The sequence below is a fragment of the Malus domestica genome, chromosome 15, assembly GCF_042453785.1.
Source record: "Malus domestica chromosome 15, GDT2T_hap1".
In the NCBI taxonomy this organism is placed as follows: domain Eukaryota; kingdom Viridiplantae; phylum Streptophyta; class Magnoliopsida; order Rosales; family Rosaceae; genus Malus; species Malus domestica.
In genome coordinates, this window is record NC_091675.1 from 3,160,772 (window position 1) to 3,185,098 (window position 24,327).

General features: G+C 38.6%; 3 protein-coding genes across 4 annotated transcripts; 2 read left to right on the forward strand and 1 right to left on the reverse strand.

Annotated features, from left to right (window-relative positions):
- Positions 1-6,726: 6,726 nt before the first annotated feature.
- On the forward strand, positions 6,727-11,988 carry LOC103455749 (ubiquitin carboxyl-terminal hydrolase 18-like). The gene is made up of 11 exons (XM_008395336.4): positions 6,727-7,327; positions 7,944-8,148; positions 8,257-8,345; positions 8,548-8,633; positions 8,730-8,892; positions 9,018-9,141; positions 9,591-9,748; positions 9,881-9,965; positions 10,396-10,608; positions 10,748-10,809; positions 10,995-11,988. The coding sequence occupies exons 1-11, from the start codon at positions 7,068-7,070 to the stop codon at positions 11,698-11,700; spliced, it is 2,151 nt and encodes a 716-aa protein (XP_008393558.1). The 5' UTR covers positions 6,727-7,067; the 3' UTR covers positions 11,701-11,988.
- A 1,833-nt stretch (positions 11,989-13,821) lies between these two features.
- LOC103455746 (E3 ubiquitin-protein ligase AIP2-like) lies at positions 13,822-18,861 on the forward strand. Of its 2 annotated transcripts, XM_008395334.4 has the most exons (4): positions 14,118-14,245; positions 15,120-17,796; positions 17,966-18,381; positions 18,497-18,861. In XM_008395334.4, the coding sequence occupies exons 2-4, from the start codon at positions 17,424-17,426 to the stop codon at positions 18,644-18,646; spliced, it is 939 nt and encodes a 312-aa protein (XP_008393556.1). In that variant the 5' UTR covers positions 14,118-14,245; positions 15,120-17,423; the 3' UTR covers positions 18,647-18,861. The 2 variants fall into 2 exon arrangements, with proteins under 2 accessions (XP_008393557.1, XP_008393556.1); XM_008395335.4 differs by lacking the exons at positions 17,966-18,381; positions 18,497-18,861 and having other exon boundaries at positions 13,822-14,245; positions 15,120-16,631.
- A 1,423-nt stretch (positions 18,862-20,284) lies between these two features.
- Positions 20,285-21,735, reverse strand: LOC103400083 (putative disease resistance protein RGA1). The gene is made up of 3 exons (XM_008338772.1): positions 21,213-21,735; positions 20,810-21,087; positions 20,285-20,689 (listed from the first exon to the last, which is right to left on the reverse strand). The coding sequence occupies exons 1-3, from the start codon at positions 21,733-21,735 to the stop codon at positions 20,285-20,287; spliced, it is 1,206 nt and encodes a 401-aa protein (XP_008336994.1).
- Between the last annotated feature and the right edge of the window lie 2,592 nt (positions 21,736-24,327).

Consider the following 24,327-nt stretch of genomic DNA (forward strand, 5'->3'; position numbering starts at 1 on the left):
TACTCCAGAATATGAAATAGTTTAAACAACCGCAATATTTCATACTATGGAGCATCCTAGAACTTTTAGATAATGACATTGTTTCACAATCATAGTATATTGCATTTGAGATCGGGTGTACCATATTTACAATATTATGTCTATAACGCATGACATAGACATGAGACACATGTTGCATGTAAAGTTTTCTCGAATATTTGTCATGCAAAATTGATGATGTGTTAGGTTTTATTAATGAGTAATGTTACACTTAACATCTATTATCATTTCTCTACTAGAGGTAAGACTCGCCGACATATGTAGGTCTTATCTTTATTATAAATATTATATAAATAGGTGGTAAAAGTAGCATTTTTGTTTACTAACATATTTTTAGTTCACTATTTCATGCGTGCCCAATTGTTGTTGGCTGGATTTTTATGTGTCTGATTATTGATTATGATCAATTATTTTATTTTTTGCTGCCAAATGAACTAAATTAATCATACTTTCCACCTACTTCATAGTTTTCTTTCCAACTAACCTTATATCAATACTCTCTCTTATTCATATTATTTTTTCTGCTAACCGATGTTTAGGGGGAGGGGAGGCTTCCCAATCTCAGAGCCGGATATACTACAAATTTTTTTGAAGACTAATAGATGAGATCTTCATTTTTTTTTTTAGTTTTTACAGACTGCCTACCAAGAAGGATTATCAGCAGCAAAATTCAAACTTAAGCTATGGTCTGTCGAAAATAAAGATATTTATTAACTTAACTAACCCTGTTGGCTTATTCATTGTATTTTTTTAATTACTACATAAAACTTCTTAATCATATCCATAAGAGAATGCTCTTTTGGAATAATTGTGTGTTCTATTCGTCTCTCAAAGAGGGGTTTATAAGATGTTACAATCCTATCAATAAGGAAAGAAATAATTTACATAAAAAAACATATTAAACTAAGAATTCCAATATTACAGGAATATACACAAAAAGCCAATACTCTCCCTCAAGTTGGTGCATATATGTCACACATGCCCAACTTATGTAGGAAACTTGAAAACTTATGACTTGAAACAACCTTTGTGAGGATATCTGTCAATTGATCTTTTGTTCTTATTGCTGGTACCTCAATTATCTTCCCTTCCAATTTTTCTTTGATGAAGAACCAGTCAACTTCAACATGCTTTATTATATCGTGTTGTACTGGATTATGTGCAATGTCATGGGCAACTTTATTATCACAAAACAATTTCATAAGCTGATCATGTTTTATACCCAAATCCCCTAGCAGAAGCTTAAGCCATAAAATTTCACAAATCCCTAAGGCCATACCTCTGTACTCAGCTTCTGCACTAGACCAGGCAACCACATTTTTTTTCTTACTCCTCCATGTAACCAAGTTTCCCCCAACGAATGTAAAGTTACCTGTTGTTGAGCGTTTGTCATCCACTGATCCTGCCCAATCTGCATCAGTATAACCTTCAACTCTAAGATGATTGTTCTTTTTAAACAAAATTCCTTTGCATGGGCTTCCCTTCAAATATCTCAAAATCCACATCACTGCATTCATATGGTGTTCTCCAGGATCATGCATGTATTGACTCACTACACTCAAGGCATATGCAAGGTCTGGTCTTGTGTGTACCAAGTACATTAAACAACCTACTAACATTTGGTATCTCCATTTGTCAACTGGTACTTGATTAGGATCAACACTAAGCTTCAATCCTTCCTCTAATGGTGTAGCTACTGGCTGACATGCCAGTTTCGTGTAGCAAATCAATAATATACTTCATCTGAGATAAGTAAATTCCAAAATTGCTTCTCAACACCTCAATCCCTAGAAAATATTTTAGGGATCCAAGATCTTTCATCTCAAATTTTGTAGACAAGTATCCTTGCAAGGCCGCACGTTCTTCTGGATCATTCCCTGTTACAACCATATCATCTACATACATAATGAGTGCAGTAAGCTTCCCATTTTACCATTTCAAAAAAAAAAAAATTAAACAGAGTATGATAGGAATTACTTTGTGTGTAACAAAATGCTCTTATAGATTTTGTGAATCTTCCAAACCATGCTCAAGGGGACTGCTTCAAACCATACAAGGATTTCTTCAACCTGTATACCTTTCTTTTGTATTTATCCGGAGCACTACATCCTGGTGGAAGATCTATATAATTTTCTTCTATCAAATCTCCATGCAAGAAGGCATTCTTCACATCAAACTGCTGTAAGGGCCAATTAAGATTCGCAGCCAATGACAACAAAACACGAACTGTGTTGATCTTAGCCACATGGGCAAATGTATCTGTATAATCGATTTCATATTTTTAAGTGTACCCTTTTGCTACCAGTCTTGCCTTGAAATGATCCACTGTCCTCCCATCAGCTTTGTACTTAACAATATAAACCCATTTGCATCCCACAAGTTTCTTGCCAGCTGGCAAGTCCGTGATCTCCCAGGTAGCATTCTTCTTCAACGACTTCAATTCTTCATTCATTGTTGCTTGCCAACGTGGATCAGCTAAAGCCTCATGCACACTATTAGGAATAAATGCAGTAGATAATTGAAACACAAATGACTTATTTGATTCTGATAGGTGGTTGGTAGACACATAATTATCTAATGGGTAAAACACATTAGATTCTTGGTTAGGTCTATTCACCGGGTAACTAGTTCTGCATTTAGGGTCAGCTTCGTAAGTAAGTTTAGGAATACCTTGGTTGACACGGTTAGGGAAATGACGTGGTGATGCATCTGGGATCAAAGATGATTGATTATGGTTATTGAGGCTCAAAGGTGGTGAGATTGACTGTGAGTTAGCTAGCGACAATGAGATGTCCAATGGTGAGGAGGCTGGCAGTGAGTTGTCCAACGGTGAGGAAGGCAATGAATTTTCCGACGTTGTCGGTTCATCAACATTGTTTTCATGTGAATGATCACCACTTAACTCCAATGCATTACCACTTAATTTCAAGTCATTCACATCATTATTTTCTTGTGAATCATCACCACTTGCTTCCAATACATCACCACTTAAGTCCAAATGATTCACATCATTATGTTTTTGTGAATCATCACCACTTGTTTCCAATACATCACCACTTAAACCCAAATGATTCACATCAGGAATAGTATAATCAAGAGTTTGAACTTCTGTCTGATTCTCCTCGGCAAAGTACATATCGTTTTCATGAAATGCAACATGCATAGTGACAAACAACTTTTGTGTCAGAGGATGATAACAACGATATCCTTTCTGATTAGAGGCATACCCCACAAACACGCACCGTAAAGCTCGAGGTTCAAGCTTACTCATTTGCTGTTCATGGAGATGAACAAAAACCACACAGCCAAACACGTGAGGTGGAAGATTTGGAACTGCAGGAGCATCAACATGTGAGGAAAGAGCCTGAAAAGGTGTTTGAAAATCAATTGATTGGGATGGAACGCGATTAATAAGATACGCAGCCGAGGTAAGAGCTTCTCCCCAATAGGATAACATGAGACGCCCCTCTAGTAAGGAAGCACTGACAACCTCTAGAAGATGACGATTCTTGCGCTCTGCAACCTTATTTTGTTGGGGAGTGTATGGACATGTAGTTTGATGAACAATACCATGTTGATCCAGAAAGGCACGAAGTTCAGAGTTCACATACTCGCCACCATTATCACTCCTGAAAACCTGTATTTGTGACATATATTGTACTTGCACCATTTTGTGAAATTGCCGGAATAAGGAAGTAACTTCACTTTTTGACTTCATCAAACAAACCCAAGTCATACGCGTGCAATCATCAATAAAAGTAACGAACCAATAAGCACTACTAAATGTAGCAGTTTTAGATGGTCCCCAAACATCAAAATGGATTATCATAAATGGAACATAACTTTTTGTCAAACTGGACGGAAATGAAGTACGATAACTTTTAGCTAGTTCACAAACACCACATTTAAAGCTAGAAACGTCATTCTTAACAAAAAGGCTAGGAAACAACCTTTGTAACTAACTGAAAGAAGCATGTCCAAGTCGACGATGTCACAACCAAACCTTCGAAGCTTTATTCCGCCCCTCCCGAGATCCTTTGACAGTAAGGGCTTAAGTCAACATCTGGGTATTGTTCGATGTCATCTCCAAGTAGTAAAGCCTCATTTTTCTGATACCATAACCAATAGTCTTGTGAGTTCGAATATCCTTAAAACACACAAAAAGAAGGCCAAAAAATAACAAGACAATGTAGGGCGACAGTTATTTGAGCAACCGATAATAAATTATAATCAAGAGAAGGAACAACAAGCATGATATCAAGATTAAGGGTATCTGAAAAAGAGACAGTGCCTTCCCCAATAATGGGGGCATGATTACCATTGGCAACACTTACAACAGTTTCGATGGATGGTTTTAAGGTTAGTACTTGTCTAGAATCACAGGTCATATATTCAGTAGCATTGGAATCAATTATCCATGTATTATTCGTAACAGATGCAAAAACCTTTAAAGCTTTACCATCGTTGTTTGTATGTTCAGAAGCTACCTTAGCTTTGGCAATCAATGCACATGACTCATTACAGCGGGGATGACGAGTCCAACGTGTCATTGCTCTGCGTGAGTTGAGTGCAACGTCTGAGGTGATTGATAGGGCCAAGATTCCAAACCAACTAGGTCAACAATGTGAAACCCTTGGAAAACATACAGTAGCCCAAAAAAAAGACAATCTATTTTTTTTCCCTTTTGTTTCTTTTTTCCTTTTTTTATTTCTCCTTTTTATCTTTTATCTTTATCTTTTTTTCCTTTTTCCTTTCCTTACGCCTGGTTCTTCTTTTTCCTTTCCTTACGCCTAGGGACTTCATTCGAAGCAAACTTCTTTCGAAACAAGACAAAGAAAATTGCAGATCACAAAAAAAAAAGTTTTGCAGAACACGGGTTGGGTTGCAAATTGGTAAGATGGTTAGCAACCGTTTCGCGGGTCTCGTCTCTGGTACAAATAGAATTGCAGACACATGTGGTGGTTCTCAATCGGGATTTGCAGCGATAATGGGTTTTGAACCTCGGTTAGTGGCCACGTGATGCAACAATGGGTAGTGGTGGGTGGTTGCAATGTATGCTCGGTGAACTCGGGTCAGCAACAACGACGTCGCTCGCTGGTCTGGGTGGATGCGGGAATCGGCTTGGTGAACTTAGGTCAGCAATGACGGCGTCGCTTGCTGGTCTGACGGTGTGCTGGTGGTTCTCGGTTCTGCACACAGCGCGCAACTTCTCTATTTTTTTCTAACCTAGGCTCTAATGCCAAGAAGAGAATGCTCTTTTGGAATAATTGTGTGTTCTTTTCATCTCTCAAGGAGGGGTTTATAAGATGTTACAATCCTATCAATAAGGAAAGAAATAATTTACATAAAAAACATATTAAACTAAGAATCCCAATATTACAGGAATATACACAAAAAGTCAACATATCCAACAAAAGGAAACTGGCTGGATCGATGTTTGGCGGTGGTAGCATCTATAACTTGAACCCCCAACCCAATTATTCAATCAAAGGTTTCATCATTGAACCTGACTTCTCTGCCCTCCCACTTCCCATCCACTCTCATCCCCTCCATTTGTGCGATCACGGTTAAGCTACGTCAACATTTTATATTACTATTGCTTTTTGTCTTATTATCTCTATAAAAAAATCAATATAAAATATTAACGTGATTTAACCGTGACCGCATAAAATAAGAAGAGATGAGAGTGTATGAAAAATGAAAGGGCAGAGCCGGGTCCTTCTTCATTCCCTTTTGCTTTTTGCCATATCTGTAAAAAGCTGAAAAGTAAGACAATGAATCCACGTCTTTTGCTTGATCAGTGAATACATGCCTTCAAATGGCAAGTCCCAAGACGCACCAATGTTCAAACCTAAATGTCCACGACAAGTAATCAAGTTAGAGTTTGTCTAGTTGATCGATCGAAATTCATGACCAATGAATCCTTCATCAATTGATACTTTATGGACTCAACAATCATAAATATGATCTTTGTTTTGGGCATGTTTTTATTAGAATTTTTTATTAAATTAATCAAAATATTAATAGCATTAGCATCATGAACAACATGTTAGTAGTCGCCAAGTGTTAATATGATCATAATTATTAAAAGGTTGAACACACTGCATAATTAAAATATTAAATGATCGAACAAGCTATGTGATTAAAAAGACTAATAAAATAACATATTCCAATTTTTTTTTTTTTTTAGAATTTTTTTTGCTGACACCATAATTGTAATGTATGCTCTCACCATACACCTATCCATTTGACAGTTTTCTTCTATGTTATTATTTTTAGGATTGTATTGGTGTCATAAATGGAGTGCATGTTGAGGCTTCAATACCACATCCGGATCAATTTCCATACATTGGTAGGAAAGGAATGCCGACTCAAAATGTTATGGCTGCATGTAGTTTTGACATGTAATTCACATTTGCTTATGCCGGATGGGAAGACACTGCACATGATACAAGAATTTTTCTATCTGTGCTATGGAATCCAAATTTAAACTTTTTTAAGAGTCCAAATAGTAGTCTTCATCCAAATTTAAACTTGTTTATTCTAGAAAGATGATTCAAGAAAAGAAAGAGAGAAAAATTGAAGTTTCTTAAACTTTATTCTTGATTGGGTGGAATAAATAAATAAAGTTTTCATCTTTTTAAATTTTTGAAAATTTTATAATTTTCTCCAAATTATTGTTAACGTAACCCCGAAGTTAGAAGTACAAGAAACACAGAAAGGGAAAGAAAAGCAGCTCTCTCTCTCTCTTCTCTCTCCCTCCATAAAATAAAGCAGTTGCCTTTGTCTCCTCTAAACACTCTCAAATTATCAATGATTTTAAAACCCAAATTTCTAACCCTTTCTCTCTCTCCGCTGCTCCAAAAAACAAAAACCTAATTTCCGTTCGGGCGAAGTGAGAACGAAATTGCGAGAAAATCCCCAAATCGAGCTGTGAATTCACTGAATTGCGTCGATTACTGGATAAATTATCGATGAGAAGAATTGAGGTTGCGGAGGAATCTGAGATCAAAGCTGGGGAGGCGTAGATGCATGTCGCGGGAGTGAGCTTGGATCTGAATTGGTTCCTGCACTTCATATTTACGGTGTTTATAATCGCCTTCTGTTTGCTGCACCTGGTGAAGAACACGGCCTCGAAGTACTTTGAGGTCGACGCCAGCTTCGAGGGAGGAGGTGACGGTGGTGATCGGACCCCAATTCCTGGCGCGCTCATGGAGGATCCGGTTTGTGTCGTCTGTGGGAATTCGGGTTCCAGGAGGTGCTCTCGCTGCAAGGCCGTTAGATACTGGTATTGTTCTTCAATTAACTTGTTAATTTTTGTAGTGAATTTATGTGCCGCTTTAATCATTGTATGTAAAAGTTGCGTCTTTGCACTTAATTATGGTGATTTTAGTTTCGTAAGTATTGGTAATTTAATGAATTAGGGGCGAAGTTTTAATCTTTGGTGAAATTTATACGTTGTCGAATATAATACAGTTAGTTATTTCCATTAATCATGTTGTCTCGCAACAGTTATTTCTTAACTTCTTTTTAGTTAGGCTTTGATCCCATGTATGCTATTTGATTCGTGATGTTCAGTGTTATGCTGGCAGTCAATGTGTTGCAAGCATCCTATGTTTAGGCTCGGGATTGATCCCTAACATGGATAACTTTGTTTTCGGTGTTGATACTTGCAATGATATATGGGGCTGTTTACAGGAGACACATGAAGTAACAATATTGAGATGTTAGAACTTTGCTGAATGAGTGATTTGGTGGTATCAATCTAATGTTATAAAAGTAGTGGTTTAGTATTATCAATTCAATACTTGTATGATGGTGAATGTTTTTCAGACAATGGTAGAGATTCCTATAAGCGTATATTCTTCCATAATAATTTGGTTCTAACGTTTATAATTTTTCAGCTCATCGAAATGCCAAGAAAAGCATTGGAAGTCAGGGCATAAGACTGAATGCAAGGACTTTCAACCATCTGGCAGAGTGAATTCAGCTCAGAACACATTGACTAATCGGAGATTTAAAACTTCTGGTGTTGGGGGCAAAACATTCCCTGGACTTGCTCTTGTTCCTGCTCATGGAATTTCTAAGCGTATCAAGAAGCCGAAAGAGGTGAACTTTTGTTTAGTTTTTCTTTTTCATAAGGAATGCTGCTTACAGTTTTTTTTGTAATTCTTATCTGATACATAGAAGTAGTAACAAATGCTTAATACTTTTCAGATTCTTTTTCCCTACGATGAATTTGTTGAACTTTTCAATTGGGACAAGCCAGGGTTTCCTCCTTGTGGACTCTTAAATTGTGGAAACAGGTTTTTCTTTACCTTTTTATGGTTCATTTTAATACCACTAATTGGGTGCTTCCATTTGATCAAGCGGCAAACTTGACTACAGATGTCTTCATTCTTTATACACGCCTCTAGCCCGCGAGCACTCACACTTTCACTGACGTTCCTATCATACTTGTACTACCTATGATTTTGTTTATGCTTCTAATTTCCCTTTTATTTGCAGTTGCTTTGCCAATGTGGTTCTACAGTGTCTTTCATCCACTCGACCGCTTGTTGCCTACTTGTTAGAGAAGGGCCATCAGAGAGAGTGTACAGTCTTAAAACCATTCAGTGCTACTTTTTTAGGATAAAGGTGCTTAAGCAAGTCTTGACTCATCAAACAATTATTGTCTTTTCGTTTTTCAGGCATACGTGAAGACTGGTGCTTCCTTTGTGAATTCCAAATCCATCTTCAAAGAGCAAGCCAAAGTTCGCAGTCCTTTTCACCAACCAACATTATCTCTAGATTACCAAATATTGGTGGTAATCTTGGCTATGGGAGGCAGGAGGATGCTCATGAACTCATGAGGTTTCTTTACATGCACTTGATCTAGTTTCTGTATTTATCTACTGGGTGTTCTATTGAATACATTGTTAACTATCTTTTTGAATTCTTGTGGTATATGATGGTTGTTGAATTTTATTGTTTTGTAGGTTTGCCATTGATACAATGCAGTCTGTCTGTCTTGACGAGTTTGGTGGAGAGAAAGCTGTGACTCCAAGCTCTCAAGAGACAACGTTAATTCAACATATATTTGGTGGCCAGCTACAATCTCAGGTTATGCATGTTAATGGTGAAGTGTAAATTCAGTTCTGACATCAATTATTTCTTAATTTTTGTGGCCAGCTAGACTGATGCTTACAATCATGTCAAATTACATATGTTAAATGGAATGTCATAACAGTTTTGTATTCTATATCTAGATAAGTTGTAGAGCTTTACCTTTTTGGTTCTGGTGTCGTTACTTGGAATATTTTCAACATGCCTAACCTTCAAACTTTGGCTATGGCATATGCCTGTTTTGGAATTTTACATCCCTTTTGGGGCTTTCAATAGCGAGTCTATTGAGTTTTGTTTAAGTTATTCTTTCCTTCATTGAACAACTGAGCCAATTAGCTGGTATGAATTTTTTACTTATTTTTTTTGGTAAAAGATGTTTAATACCATTCTTATTTTCCCCATCAGTTCCCTTCTAATGCATTTTCTCGTTTTGGAATATTTTTCAGGTGATTTGTACAAAATGCGAGAATATATCAAATCAATACGAAAATATGATGGATTTAACTGTTGAGATTCATGGGGATGCTTCATCATTGGAGGAGTGTCTTGATCAATTCACCATCAAGGAGTGGCTTCATGGCGATAATATGTATAAATGCGATGGGTACGATCTCTACTTTTTCTTTTTTCAATTCCATTTATTATATTTGTTGTCTTTTTCAGTTCTGGATTGTGTAGTTTCTTCTCTGTTGTATGGTCTCCTATGAGGTTTGAGATACATTGTTTCTGTTAACAGGTGCAATGACTATGTCAAGGCTTGGAAACGTCTTACTGTTAAACGGGCTCCAAACATACTCACAATTGCCTTGAAGAGATTTCAGGTTTCAACTATACTCTTTTTACATGTTGCTTTGTTAACTGGTGCTCATGTTACAGTTAAAGTGGATCCATCTGTAAATTAGAATTGTTATCAAGAGTTCTTATATCACAATAAGGAAAACCTTTTCTTCCAACTCGTTAGATGCTAGGTGTTTTCAGTTGGAATTACGTTGTGTACATATCTAGAAATTCTTTGAGTTATTTACAGATTCTTATTTATGCTGGATTACTGTATCTTTAGTGACTAATAACACATCATCTTTAAGTTGGTTCACTAACTGTTTTTGGGACCTTGTCAGATTCCTTCTTGAAAATGTATGTACACACACTCATATATTTGATATTATATTTCACGTAATTGATAATGAAGTTGTACTTATCTATCGTTACTCTGACGATTCCTGAAATTGTTATGTTGGCAAAACTTTTCAGAGTGGGCGGTTTGGGAAAATTAACAAGAGAGTAACATTTCCTGAAACATTAGATCTTAACCCCTACATGAGTGAAGTGGGAGACGGTACAAATATCTATAAGCTTTATGCCGTTGTGGTCCATATCGATATGCTAAATGCTTCATATTTTGGACACTATATCTGTTATACCAAGGATTTCAGCGGAAACTGGTACAAAATCGACGACTGTAAGGTGAGAATATCTCTCTCCCTCTCATAGTTATGGCCTTCCCTAGTGCAGACTTTTAAAATGGTTCTGCTAATTCTATTTAATATGCACATTGTAACCAAGCAACTAATTTCTTCTCCGACTTATTTTGCCATTTTCACAGGTTGGGACTGTAAATTTGGAAGAGGTACTTTCCCAGGGAGCATATATGCTATTATATAGCAGGTGCGTATATGTGTGTACTCTTACGTGTCATTCTCAAGTTTCTAAATTAAATTGTATATAGTGGCTTAGACGAATGCAATGTGTGTGACTGGACCCTAGTTCAAACTGGTTTGCACATTTTATTTTGGGCGAGAAGCATTATGTGAGATACTCTAAAATAATTTTTGTTTCCTGTTTCTGCACAGGGTGCAGCCACGAGCATCATGCCTAAGGACCGAACCTCCAAAGAAAAAGGAGGAAATGATGAATGGTGAAGTAGAGCCTTGCCAAAAGAAACAACATAAATGTTCCGTCGCTGAGTCTGCAGATCCTACACACAATTCTGGGTCTGTGCCATCTGACACAAGTTTGCCACCACAGATTCCAAGCTGTGTAACAGACTCGGCTGCTGTAATCAATGGTGAGGTTACAATTGAACATTCTGATAGTGCGGATCTCAAGCTTAAATTACTTCCAACTGTTTCAAAAGAGGTTTGCATGGTTGAAAATGGTACTGTTAATTCCCCATCTAGTCCATCTGTTTCAAGGGAGATTTCTATCTGCGAGAAGGACCCTGCTGGTGAATTGGATTTGGATACTGTAAGAGGTGATTCAACTCCAGCTCCAGCTGGTATCGATTTGTCTAATGGTGAGTCATGTTGGCCTGTTCTGGACGATGTATCAGCGCGCTGCGTGAAGGATCTCTCTTCTTCAGGTCGTGAAGCTGAAAATGGCGATTCCCAAGATATGGATATCGGTCATTGTGAGTCAAGTTCATCCCCTGCAGAGGACATTGAAATTTACCGGAGCAATGGGCCGACGACTCATGCAAATGGAACTGATTACCCGGTTGTGAATTCTGGTATTCTGAATGGGAACGGAATCCACATAATAGAAGTAGATGACGGCTAAATAATCGAAGGTGGATTTCTTAGCAATTATTATTTTGTTCATAATTCTTTAGATCCCCTCATCGTCGCCATAAGGAAAAAGATCGAGGCTGGGAATTTTGGTCCGGGGTTTCATTATTTGCAGAGACCTCCGATTAACATTTTAGTTGGGAGAGTCATTAGTAATTTAAGGTGACAGAATGTAGTCGGAAGCATAAATTCATAAGAAGAGCTGAAAGATTAGTTCTTTTCTTTGTATCCTTATTTTTCAGTTAATATTTATTATTCAAGAACCACGAATCTTGCAAAATGCCGTCTTACAGTTTTGAATTTTAGCTCATTCTGTGCTTTGAAAAAAAATTGTTTTTGCTGTGATGTGAGAATAAAATTATTTTTGTTGCTTCACGTTTTCAGCTTTTTTTTTTCACCTAAAATTGTGAAAATAAGCTGTTTTTAAGTGTTTATCAAATAACTTTTTGAGCTTAGTTTTTTTTATATCCACTTTCTATAAAAGCACGTCAGTACCAAACCAGTACTTACCATGTCAATAAGGAGAGATTTTTTCAATTTGATTGGCACACGAGGTGGTATATCATATGTCATTATACAAATAATAAAATATGTGTTAAAAAGTTAAACGAATGATGTACTATCTGTATTCTTATCATAATAAAAAATTTCTTGTCCTAAGCGCTTTTGTTAAAAACGATGTTATTTGAGAATACGTGTTTTGTGTCTTGAAGCAACTGGCAAGTGATTGACCTGTCCCACAAGCGTTTTGTTGTTGTTAAAACAATCTCGTGAACGTGCTATAAGATCGTTTCTTTAGAATATTAAGTAAGTTCATTGAAGATGCCAACTTGAATTTACCAAAACAGTGAAAGAACGACGCCAACTTGGAGACCCGAGCTTGGTGTGAAGTGATTGAATGCATCGAGATCTCTGCCATGGCAGCCGGCCTCGAAGGCCTTGGACTTCGGACGGATTTGAGAGAGAGAGAGAGAGAGAGAGTGTGGATAAAAAAGTGAAAAAAAGAACGTAATCAGCGGCTTTCTCTCTCTCTCTCTCTCTTGCTTTGTCTTTTATTCCTTGATTTCTAGTTTGGAAAAATGCTTGCTTCTGGGACTCGAAGAATGTGGTCTGGCCATTGACTTTGAAGGCTCACGAGCAGCAAGATTCCGCAACGAGGCAAATGCAGAAGCCAAAAGCATCACTAAAGTTACTGCTTTTGCTTTTGCAAACTGCAAAAGTCAGCTTCCAGCAGCAGCAGCAGAAAAATGACAAAGCCAAACTCTTTAGGCAGTTTGAGCCTTTGACAATGTCGTAATATTATTCTTGGCATATATTGTATTTCCCAACCGTGTCGTTGTCTTTCTTTGCAACCATGCTTGGATGCTCTTTTTCTTTCTTTTGTGTCTAAAATATTAAAAAAACAGACGACCAATTTAAAGTGTATTCAGTATTGCTTTGCATATATCAACGACGGAGAAAGATAAAAAAATTTGGTGTTAAAAAAGCATGTTATGGAAAAATCCAGAACATAAATTTAGCCTATTCTCAAGTCAACATCTAAATTTCACTCCATATAAATAGTTCAGTCAACCCCCTATGTAATTTCCTAGCTTCATCGTTGGTGTATACCAATGCTTGACTAACGTGGGACAACATCAAAAGAACATTTTTGACTGTCTATAAGGAAATCACACATTGATACGTTTCTTGTCACCATAAAGAGTTACTTATATTTTAAGTCAATCACGAATTGTTATACATTATATATACCTAAAATGTCATCGTGCTTATATCTCAACTTATCAAACTAATTAAAAACCGCTACGTGTACCCCGTGATTTACTTGGAACATCTTCATATAATTCTTAGGCATAGGTATGTTTGTTTTGGGAAAAGGATTCTCGATCATTTTCCTGAGGATCCAAAGGATTCCGTGATCATATTCGTTCATCGTACGTTATGTGGTCAGTTTTCTTTAAATACTATTTATATATATTTTTAAATTTTAAACGATTTTTTACCCACGATGTACGATGAACGAACATAATCACGGAATTTCTCGGATTCCCTAAAAAAGGATCCTTTTCCCTTGTTTTGTGGTCAATACCAAATCTACTCTCAAGTGCAGCCATTTTTGTTTGGGGCTCGGGAATCCAAAGCCAAGAGCTGTGAGAGCAGGGAGTCGACTACTCTCTCTACTTTCTCACTGAATATTTATTCTCTCTCTCTCTCTCTCTCTCGTTTTATACATATTGGGTTGAAAAGAAAGAAAAATTAACCACCAACCAACCCCTCGTGTGTTTGTGTGTGTTTTTGGTCGTCAACCCCTACAAAAGGAGCTTCCCACGAAGCTTCCCACCTTCCTTCCTCCATAGCTATTTTTCTCCTTCCTTTCTTTCCCTTTCTCTTTTCTCCCAAACACTGCCCAATTTAAAGACGAGGACAAAGACCCACCAACCTCACTCCGTCGCTCTCACTGTCTTCCATTCAGAGCTCACGGCAGCACCACCTTTGAAGCAGCAGCACCGCCGCTGAAGCAGCCGCAGCAGGGGAAGGTACATTTTCTTTCTGTGTTCATCTTCTCTTTTGTCTTCTTGTTGTTCATTTTTCTGCCTCAATTTTATTGGATTTTTGCTGTTAATCTGTCTAAATGTGACATTTTGATTGATGGGTACAACGTTGTTTCTACTAACTCCAAGTCCAACGATTCTTCTACTGTGATTTGGGCAAATTTTATGACTTTGTGGCGAGATCTGTTGCTTCTGGACATACCAACGGTCCAATTTCATCTTTTGGGTCTGAAAATTTTGACTACGTTTCCAAATTCTGGTTTTTTTGAGTCCCAAATTATGCATTTTCTTATGGGTGGTTTCAAATTTCAATCCTTTTTTAGCTTCAACAATCTCAGTTCATACCTTTTCCTCAATGCTTATTTGTCAGTGCTTTCGACTGAACTGTGATTTCTATCCTCGCATTTTTGTTTATAATGTCGAAAGAAAGTCAGAATCTTTACTCGATGGATTGGATTGTTTTTCAACTTCTTCGTTGCTATACGAATTGTTTGATCAACAACATAACCAGCAGATAGGAAATAGAAACGGAGGGATAGCGGCTGGGATGGCTAAAGGTGGTTTCTAAAAACCAAAAGTGCTTTTGGTCCGTAGAAACACCTTCTTCAGAACTTTTGATAAAAATTCCGACATGTTTATAAACCGTCTAGCAGAAGTACTTGTTAGACTGCTTCCTTCAAATTTAGTCCCAAACGAATCCTAAAACAGTTAAGAACAACATTTTTCGTAGATGTTTGAAGTACCAGCGTCTTTTGATGAGTATTTGATAGCTAGATTCCCATCACATTCCTCATGTATTTGTTCCGAGCTTTGATATAAATTCACAAGTAACGCCTCCTTCCCTTTTTTGTTACTACAGTTGTCTTATTACTAATTTCTAGTTGATGGAGCACAACAATTCCCCAGCTTTTAAGATGAATCGGAAGAGAAAATCCCAAGAACAAGATGATGGCATTTCAAACACATTTTATATGGATGAGGTTAACGAAGACCTTCTTGAAAGGGTACTTTCGAGGCTACCAACATCTGCATTCTTCCGCCTTACTTCGGTATGCAAAAGATGGAAATCAGTTGCATATTCTCCCAGTTTCAAGCTTGCCTGCTCTCAGATTCCTTCTCGGGATCCTTGGTTTTTCATGGTCGATCCCCTTCTTAACCGGTCAATTGTCTTTGACTCCGCTGAAAGAAGCTGGAAGAAACTCAATCATCCGCCTCTCCTCCAGACAAAATCCAACTGCAATTCCATGCCTGTTTCAGCTTCTGGTGGCTTGATCTGTTTCCGCAATTCACAGGGCAACTTCATTGTATCCAACCCTGTGACAGGGGTTTGCAATGAACACCCTCCGCTGGATCCATCCTTACAAAATCTCACATTCCATGCCATTGTGATGAGCTCAAGTCCCAAGTATGATCAATCATCTTACAAGCTTGTTGTTGTCTTTGGCGAGCTTCCAAATTTGTCCTTCCGAGTGTATAACTCAAGCACTGCCTGTTGGGAAGAAGAGACTGCCTTGCGTAAAAACTTCGAGGATGATGATTCTACAGAATCTGACTCAACCGATGACAGTGCTGTTTACTTCCTTAGCAGGGCTGGAAATGTAGTGGCAACCAACATGCAAAGAAGCCCATCCAAGCAATACTCATCCGTAATCACTTCCAAAAAGGGCGAGGAGACAGTCTATTTCCTCAGCTCATCAGGCTCAGTTGTGGCCTGCAACCTGACCACCAAGTGCTTCTCCGAGTACCCCAGGCTACTCCCTGTCTTCTTCGAGTACTCCATCGACTTGGTAGAATGCGGAGGCAGAATGCTGGTGGTTCTTCTCTCAGAATTCTTTGAAAGCGCGAACCTCAGGGTGTGGTGCTACGATGAGGAAGCTCGATCATGGCAACACATCGCAGCAATGCCTCCAGCGATGTCACACGAGTGGTATGGCAAGAATGTGGACATAAACTGTGTTGGTGCCGGTAACCAGATACTGATCTGCTTAAGCTCTGCCGAGATTTCGAGGTGTGTTCTGTGTGATTTGGCTGCCAATGATTGGATTGAATTGCCCAAATGTTTTGTGGATGGTGAATCCATCAAGTTCTTGTCTGCCTTCTCATTTGAGCCAAGGATCGAGGCTTCTGTGTGATTTGCAAATTGTGTTCTTGGATTTATTTATTTTTTGCTTCTTATTGTTTTAGCATTTGTCTTGCATTGTATTTTCTGTATTTGCATTTTTTAGAGCCAAATGGAAAATTGGCTTTGATTTTATTTTACACTGGAAATTATTTTAGATTGATGAGGTAGCACAATGTATATTGGCTTTGTAACTCTTCATGTTCTGGTGGATTTTCTCTCTTTGTTAAATAAGGCAAATGATTATGCTCACCCTTTTCTACTTTCGCAGGTCGTTTCTTGATTTTTCTTTGATTTATTCAATTTAAATGACGGATATCAACATGGTGGGTGGGAGAAGTATGAGGACTTCTTTAAATAATGTATTTTGTCTTGTGTTATATGGGTTATGTTTGGCTACTAGGATTGGATTTGATTAAGCAAGTAGGAATGTATTAAGCTCATAAGAATGGATTAAGAAGGAAAAGTCTACCTCACTAACGTCGATGTCTTAGGTTCGGATCTTGGGTCCACGATCATTGGTATGCCTCAAGCAAATTACAATAGTGATATTAAGTATCTTAACTTTTTTTATATATAGATTAAACGAGAGCAACCAAATCTGTCTAACGTAGATATGTGTAATACTCTTAACCACCTAAACTACAAACATCTTGCTACCTATCCCAACTCTTTGGTAATCTTTTGCTTCATATTAATTTTCGAGCGTCAAACATGGGATTGGATGAACCCTACCCCACTACTTATCCAACCCACCAGGCAACTCAGGCAAGCAACCAAATGTAAAACAAACGACGTTAATACTGGTGTCGTTCGTGAAGTAACGAGAAGGCGTGGGAACGCGGTGACGTGGAAAGACAGTGGGAAACAGGTAATGTATGAGCCGGCGCGCAGACGATCCGTTCCCTCCTTCGTCTCCCACGGTGACCTCCTCGCCAAGCCAAACTCCAGAAATATAACTAATCCGAAACCCAAAAACGCAGAAAAAAAAAAAACCGATACAAATCCGATACGATACAAATCTATTCAACCCGAATCCGAAAAATGGAGTTCAGTTTCAAAGACGAAAAGAAATTGGAGCAGCGATTGGAGGAGCTCCACAAGGACGTTTCGAGGAAGCAGAAATTCGAAGACGCCGTCGCCGCCTTGAATTCGCTGCTCCGCGACCACTACTCCTCCGCCTCTCCTTCGCTCCGGAAACTGTTCTACGGCGTCGTTTGCCGAGTCGCCACGGTGTTGAAGACCCGGTACACCTCGCTGGGTTTCTGGGCCGCCGGACTCGCCCTCTTTCAGCTCGCCCATTCCCTCGTCTCCGACCCCTCCGAGAAGGCCCACTTACTCGCTTGCATCGATGAGGCACGACAGGTCGTTCATCAGGAAAACGACCCCCCGCAGCCGTCGTCTTCTCCAAATCAAGGTATGAAAGATCTTCCCTTTTCTGAAAATTACAGAAACGCTTCGTTCTTTTTATTGATTTTTTGAAAATTTTATGTAATTATTTGGGAAATTTGTTTGAATTTTGGTGGAAATTCACAAAAACCCAAAATTTATTTTCTCCTATTGGAATTGAAATATTGGTTTTTTAGGATATTTGTTTGAGGGGCATTTGACGGTGGATCGGGAGCCGCCGCAGCCGCAGTGGCTGGTGCAGTCGAATCTATTGACGGCGGCCATGGCGGCGGGGTCGTCTTCTGAGTCGGGTCCCGGAAACGAAGAGAACTCGGAAAGCGCGGTGAATCTGCTTCAGTCACTCATCGACAACCTCGACAGCGTTTTGCCGCCGGGGGTTTTGGATGACGTGAGGGCGGCTCCAAGGGTCCCGCCTGCGAGCAAACAGGTGGTGGCCAATCTTCCGGTAGTCACGATCACGGAGGAAGTGTTGAAGAAGCTCGGAGAGGACGCGGACTGCTGCATTTGTAAGGAGAACTTGGTTGTCAATGACAAGATGCAGGAGTTGCCCTGCAAGCACACTTTCCACCCTCCTTGCCTAAAGCCATGGCTGGTAACTCGAATTTCTGAACATTTGCTATATTGTTATTGTGTCTCATTGGTTGCGTTCAATTAGATTTTAGAGTGACTCACCAACTGGGGTTTTTGGGTGGTATTGATTGTGGCAGGATGAGCACAATTCTTGTCCGATATGCCGGCATGAGCTGCAGACGGATGATCATGCGTACGAGAGTTGGAAGGAGAGGGAGAAGGAAGCCGAAGAAGACAGAAAAGGGGCTGCGAATGCGATTCGTGGTGGTGAATATATGTATGTTTAATGTTTACATCTTCAACAATTTGTCAAATTTGCAGCTTCATTCATAAATTCTTATTCAGTTCGTTACATTAAGCATGTCTATGAGTGTGGTTTCCTTTTCTGTAATGGCATTTTCATTTGGGAAACAGACTTTCGAGATTATGACGAAGCACATTGCAGATACCGATTCTGATCGTGTTTATGTTTATCTCCTAGAAAATAAATGTATTATAATCACATGGTATTTGCGTTCTTAACTTTGGCGGAATCAGATTAAGCGGTATGAGCCTGTTTTAAGTGCTTCTAGAATAGCTAAAAGCGTGCAGACAACGAATACTGTTTTAAGTGCGTCGGTCAGGACTATTTTGTGGAGTTTTTTGCTTGAAAATGAAGACTTGGATGCTATATTTCCCTTGAAATACTTGATTTTGTGAGTTTTGAGTGTCCGTTTCGAAAATTTTCGCGGTCTCGTATGCAAAGAGACCTTTAGACAAGGCCATAGGTGATAGAGAGCTAACCATTTTTGCAGGTTCAGGGCTTTTATTCCACGCTGGCCAACTATACTATACACCATTCTTGGTCTAAATAGTAACATTCATATTTTTCTGTACACCATTTTTCTTCCTTTATTAGAAAGAAGTACGATTTTATGAAATAATACATACAAGAGAGAATAGGGTGCACCATTGAAAGGGGTTCTGTAAAAACCTTGTCGGGAATTTTAACCTGATCAAAGGAGAGAAGAGCGCCACACATCAACTTTACACAGTATGACACCTTTCACAAGGAGATATTCTTTTTTGAACAAACGATATTACTACACTAAGGGTGGGGGAGTAAACTACATCTCACAATGGGCTAACAATTAGCTTCCCTATTCACATTATTGTATTTGAACGGTTGGAAAAAGGCCATGAAGGATCATTAAGCACATGTCCAAACAATGAGGATTCAGCAGAGGAATGCTTTGAGGAATCACTTTCCAATGCCTGCAAGTTCTCATGGCATTGTGAAGCTGATCAAATTTCAGTTGAAACTTCGGTAGGGGATGTTGATGGTCAACATCACGCTTTTTGCTTCTGCAGAATTCCTAAATTAATAGATGGAATTTTGATTCAGCAACATCTTTAAAACATTGTCTTAGAATTAAATTTTCTACGAGACAACTAATTTATATGTAGATTAAAGCCAAACAACAAACCTTACGAGAAATCTGAAGATGACGCTCCTTAATTTGGCTCACATCCATTTAGTCTCTCGTTTGCTGTGCGAAAATTTGAGCAACTAAGATTAGCGAATTCCTGCACCGTGGAAATTTACTATTGAATGTGGCACGTACATATGAATAATTATAAAAAAAACGCATCATAGATTAGCAAGATGTGTGTAAAAAGTTAAATAATCATTACTAATTTGATATATATAAAAGAAGAGAATTACCTTTCCAAAGAAGATTATTCTATACTCCTAGCTTGCAAGTCACTACTTGATCCACATTGCTCATGTCCTTTGAAGATCATTTGAATCCTGAAGAAGAAAAGAAGCAAATTAAACAAATATGATGATAGCATTTGAATTTGATACATAGATAAATGTGTAATAAGATAGAGCTCAATTACCAGGATGAGATGTTGATGTTTGGGATTTGAGAAATCTTGGGTCACTCCTCTCCACTGCCTTGTTCACAGCGCATTGAAAGTGTCGAACATTTGTAGATGGTAAGCTCCTGCAGAGGTGTTTTGCAGAGGAAGTCTGGCAGTGTTGTTAAGCTTTCGCAGTGATGGATATTTAAGGAGGAAAGGCATGGCATGATTGAAATTTCAGAATCCTCTTTGTGCCACCTTTCCACGCCTACTTCCCACTCTTTCAACGCCGGCATGTAGGCGATTTTGAGTTCTTTCAACTTCAGGAAAAATGAGGATGATGATGATTTCAATGACATTTCATCTTCTTCGTCGACTATTCCCAAAAATTCACTACCAACCTTTTTCACCTTCTCCATTCCCCATAGAGTCAGGTTTTCAAGGTATGGCAACTTCCCAAGAGGAGGCAAAAACTTGCATTCCTTCCATCCCAAAAGAAAGATGGTTCTTAAGTTGTGCAAAGACATCATCCAACTTGGGCAGGTGTTGCCTCAATGACCAAAAATGTATAAAGATTCCAGATTTTCGTGCAGTCATAAGACATTCAGTATCTCAACAGTGCTGGTTGTCTTCTTGTAACGATCATACTCACAATTAATTTCGAGATGAAAGAGTTGCTTCATGTCCCACAACTGTGCTTTCTCAATCTCCCTCTCATCTTTCACATTCCACTTCAATCTTACGCTGAGACTGCCCTGGAGGTTCAAGAATTTCAGATCTCCCAATCGTAATGTTGCTGTATCATCATCACCACCACAAACCAAAACACACTCATCAATAGTTTTCAAGTTTTTAATCTCAAAATCCCTTTTGGCAAGTACTTCAGCTTATGACAATACTTAACATAAAGGTGCTTTAAGCTAATCAACTTTCTCATGTTGTTAGGTAGTCTTTCTAGTGAAAAACAACCATAAAGGCGCAAGGTATACAAATTGTACAACTTACTGATATTGTCCGGCAATATATTCAAACCACCATTCTTTGACAAATCAATGTGCCTCAAATGTATCAAATCACCAATTTCCCTTGGGACTTTGCTTATGCCATTATTTCTCAAATTTAACGTGCTAAGACATTTCATTTGTAAAATGAAATTGAAGTCTATTGTCGTAGGACTCGATGAACAAAGAATACTGAGTGTACGCAGACTTTGGCAGTTATAATATGCATTAGAAGGTGGAAGTGGCTCACCAAGTTTCAACCTTAAGGTCAAATGGTGAATCTTTTCACCCGAAACCTCTATCTCATTGCCAATATCCTTAACGTCGATGATCGAACATTCATTCTTGGTGAGAGATTGCACAAAGTCATAGACAATATCATGCATTTTGCAACCTATAATTTTACCACTGACGCTATCTTTCTTCAAATCTTGAAAAAAAGATTGTGCTACTAAGTCATCAAAAATAGCATCACCAGTGTCGCCCTCATCCTCATTCCCTTTTGCATTAAGATAATTTTGTGTCATCCAAAGATTAATCAAACATTCTCTCTCAAACTCTTAATCTTTAGAAAAACTAGCACAATACAAAAGGCAACATTTAATGGATGGCGCCAAATCATAAAAACTTAGTAATAGCGGTTGGAAAACTTTTTGCTCCACCTCTTCTCGATCCCATATATTATTGTTCAAACACCTAACCATTCCCTTCTTGTTCTCTTATTGTGCATGAGATTGCCTATAACTTTTGCAGCAAAAGGCAAACCCTTACATTTTTCTACAATTTTATTACTAATATCTTCAAATGCCTTAGACTCCTCTATCAAAAAATGCCATGTGATTGAAGATTGACAAACAATATTTTTCACTCAAATTCTCCCAAATTAATCGTGTCACTTGTTGCTCTCATCATATCAACAACCTCATGCTTTCTTGTGGTCACCAATATTCTACCACCAAGAGCAGCATTCTGGATTAATGGTGCCCTTAATCGTTCCCACTTTTCACTGTTGTAGCTCCGCACATCATCTAGACCCTAGGGCAAGGAGAAACCTTTTTCCTTGGAAAGATCTTGACATGCACTGCAAGACACGGTCCAACTTATTTGAACTTGGAGCACCATCACTGCTTATGGATTTGGCAATCTTAACCTCATCAAAAGGGTCTGAGACACAAACCCACATTCTCTTTTCAAAATAGGCTTTAACCTTGCCATCATTATAAACTAGTTGGGCCAGGGTTGTCTTTCCCATTCCTCCCATCCCTAGAATAGGGATGATAGGGAGCCCCCTCCGAATCCGATCACTCAACAACTTTGTTATCAGAATGTCTTTTTCCCTTTCTCGACCAAATACCTTTGACATGACGGCAAAAGATGGGAGTCTTCTGTCGTTCAGGGAATTCTTGAATGCCTCTTTTTATGTGTTGAAACTCAAACCTTTTTCTTTGCTCATCAATCACACTTAACTTATCGTTCAAATCTTTTATCTTACTCGCAATGTCATGGAGAAAAATTACCTCTTTGGCTTTGTGGAAACAAAAGCAGCTAGGGAAAACAGAGAGTTACCTTCTTCTTCTTGTTAGGAACAAGAGCATTTTCACCTTCTCGTTCTTGCTTCTCAACTAGTTGTCTCAGCATGTCAGTGTTCCACTTGTCCAGCACGTCCACCATCTGGAAGGATATGCCTTTGAGCTGATCCAACCAGATCCTCACGCTGGCCTCCTTGAATTGCCTTTGCTCTGCATCTTGGAGAACGGCTTGAATAGCTTCGAGATTACCAGCAAATTCTTCAATATCTTTATTGATGTTCAAAACAAGTTTCTCCTCTCCGTCCACCTACTCATAAGTTGTTGAAGCCAGCCGATCCAGTAGCATGGAAATGATCCCGTCAGCCATTTGCCTCAAAAATTGGTTGACAGTGGAAAAGGAAATGATGAACAAGAAATGCAGATGGTTTGTGAAACTGTCTCTCTTCTGATCCAGCTTATATGATGATTCCAATTACCAAGTCAATCAATTTATTTATTTAAGTTCGGTCTAAATTTGTCGATCAGTTGCCGTCCCTTCTAAATGAGGTATCTTGTTGGCTTGGCAGAAATCGTTCCCTTCTAAAAACCGTGATTTTTGTGAAGAGCTCATACAATGTCAAACACACGCTACTGGTACGCATGATGTCCCACTATTCTGCATCATCATGCAATGAATGAAAATGCAGCTTGAAGAGACGTTAAAGCCTCGTGTGGAATGTATTGGCGGAACTAGATCTTTTCTTTCCTCAAATCTACGTCATGCTTATGGTGAATCAATTGTGATCATTGAACTGCTTACCACACCTCAAAAACAAGGCAAAGAGCCCGGGAAAACAGATCAAGGAATCACATTTGACTTGTATCTTCATCCATATCCTAATGTGAACCCCTTATCTTATAGGGACTTCATGTCCATATCGCTGCAAGCTATTAAGCAACAGTCGTTTCAGGCTTCCGGCATTACACGATCTGCATTGTCATAAGAAGTTAAGAAATATGCATCTCCTCTCTTTTTTTTTCTTTGGCCTGATCAGGAACCCAGGTGGCAAACAGGTTACTCGTACACTCCAGCAGATGCTATTGCTCGGAGTCTTAAGACGCTTTCGCTAAATGACGTTAGAGTCCTTTCGAGAACTATAAGCGAGTGGTTCAAAGGCTTTGAAGATTGAGCTGCCATGGCTTCTGTGAATTCGTGTTGTTTGCTCCAAGAGGGCACAACATTTTTTCAGCCCAATAGCTTATAGGTTGTGATGTAAAGTTTATGCTACTTTGGAATACATAATTGGGCCACCAACCAGAAGCAGCTCATGTTTTATTGGCGTCGGCTTGTTAGGAGAAACCCAAACTTTTACAAGAATGACTTGTAACATATTTTTCGTGTATCGCATTTGTATTACTTTTTTTTTTAATACAAAAACAATATAAATTTTGCATATAAAATGTGTGATCTCGCATTTTTGTATTTATAATATATTTTGGAAAAAACTATAAACCACCACCAAACCTATTTTTGTGAAATATTTTACCTCAATATAGGCCTTGTAAAATTCGTGGACACTCTAGAAATGTTCTAGCCAACGATCTCCGCTA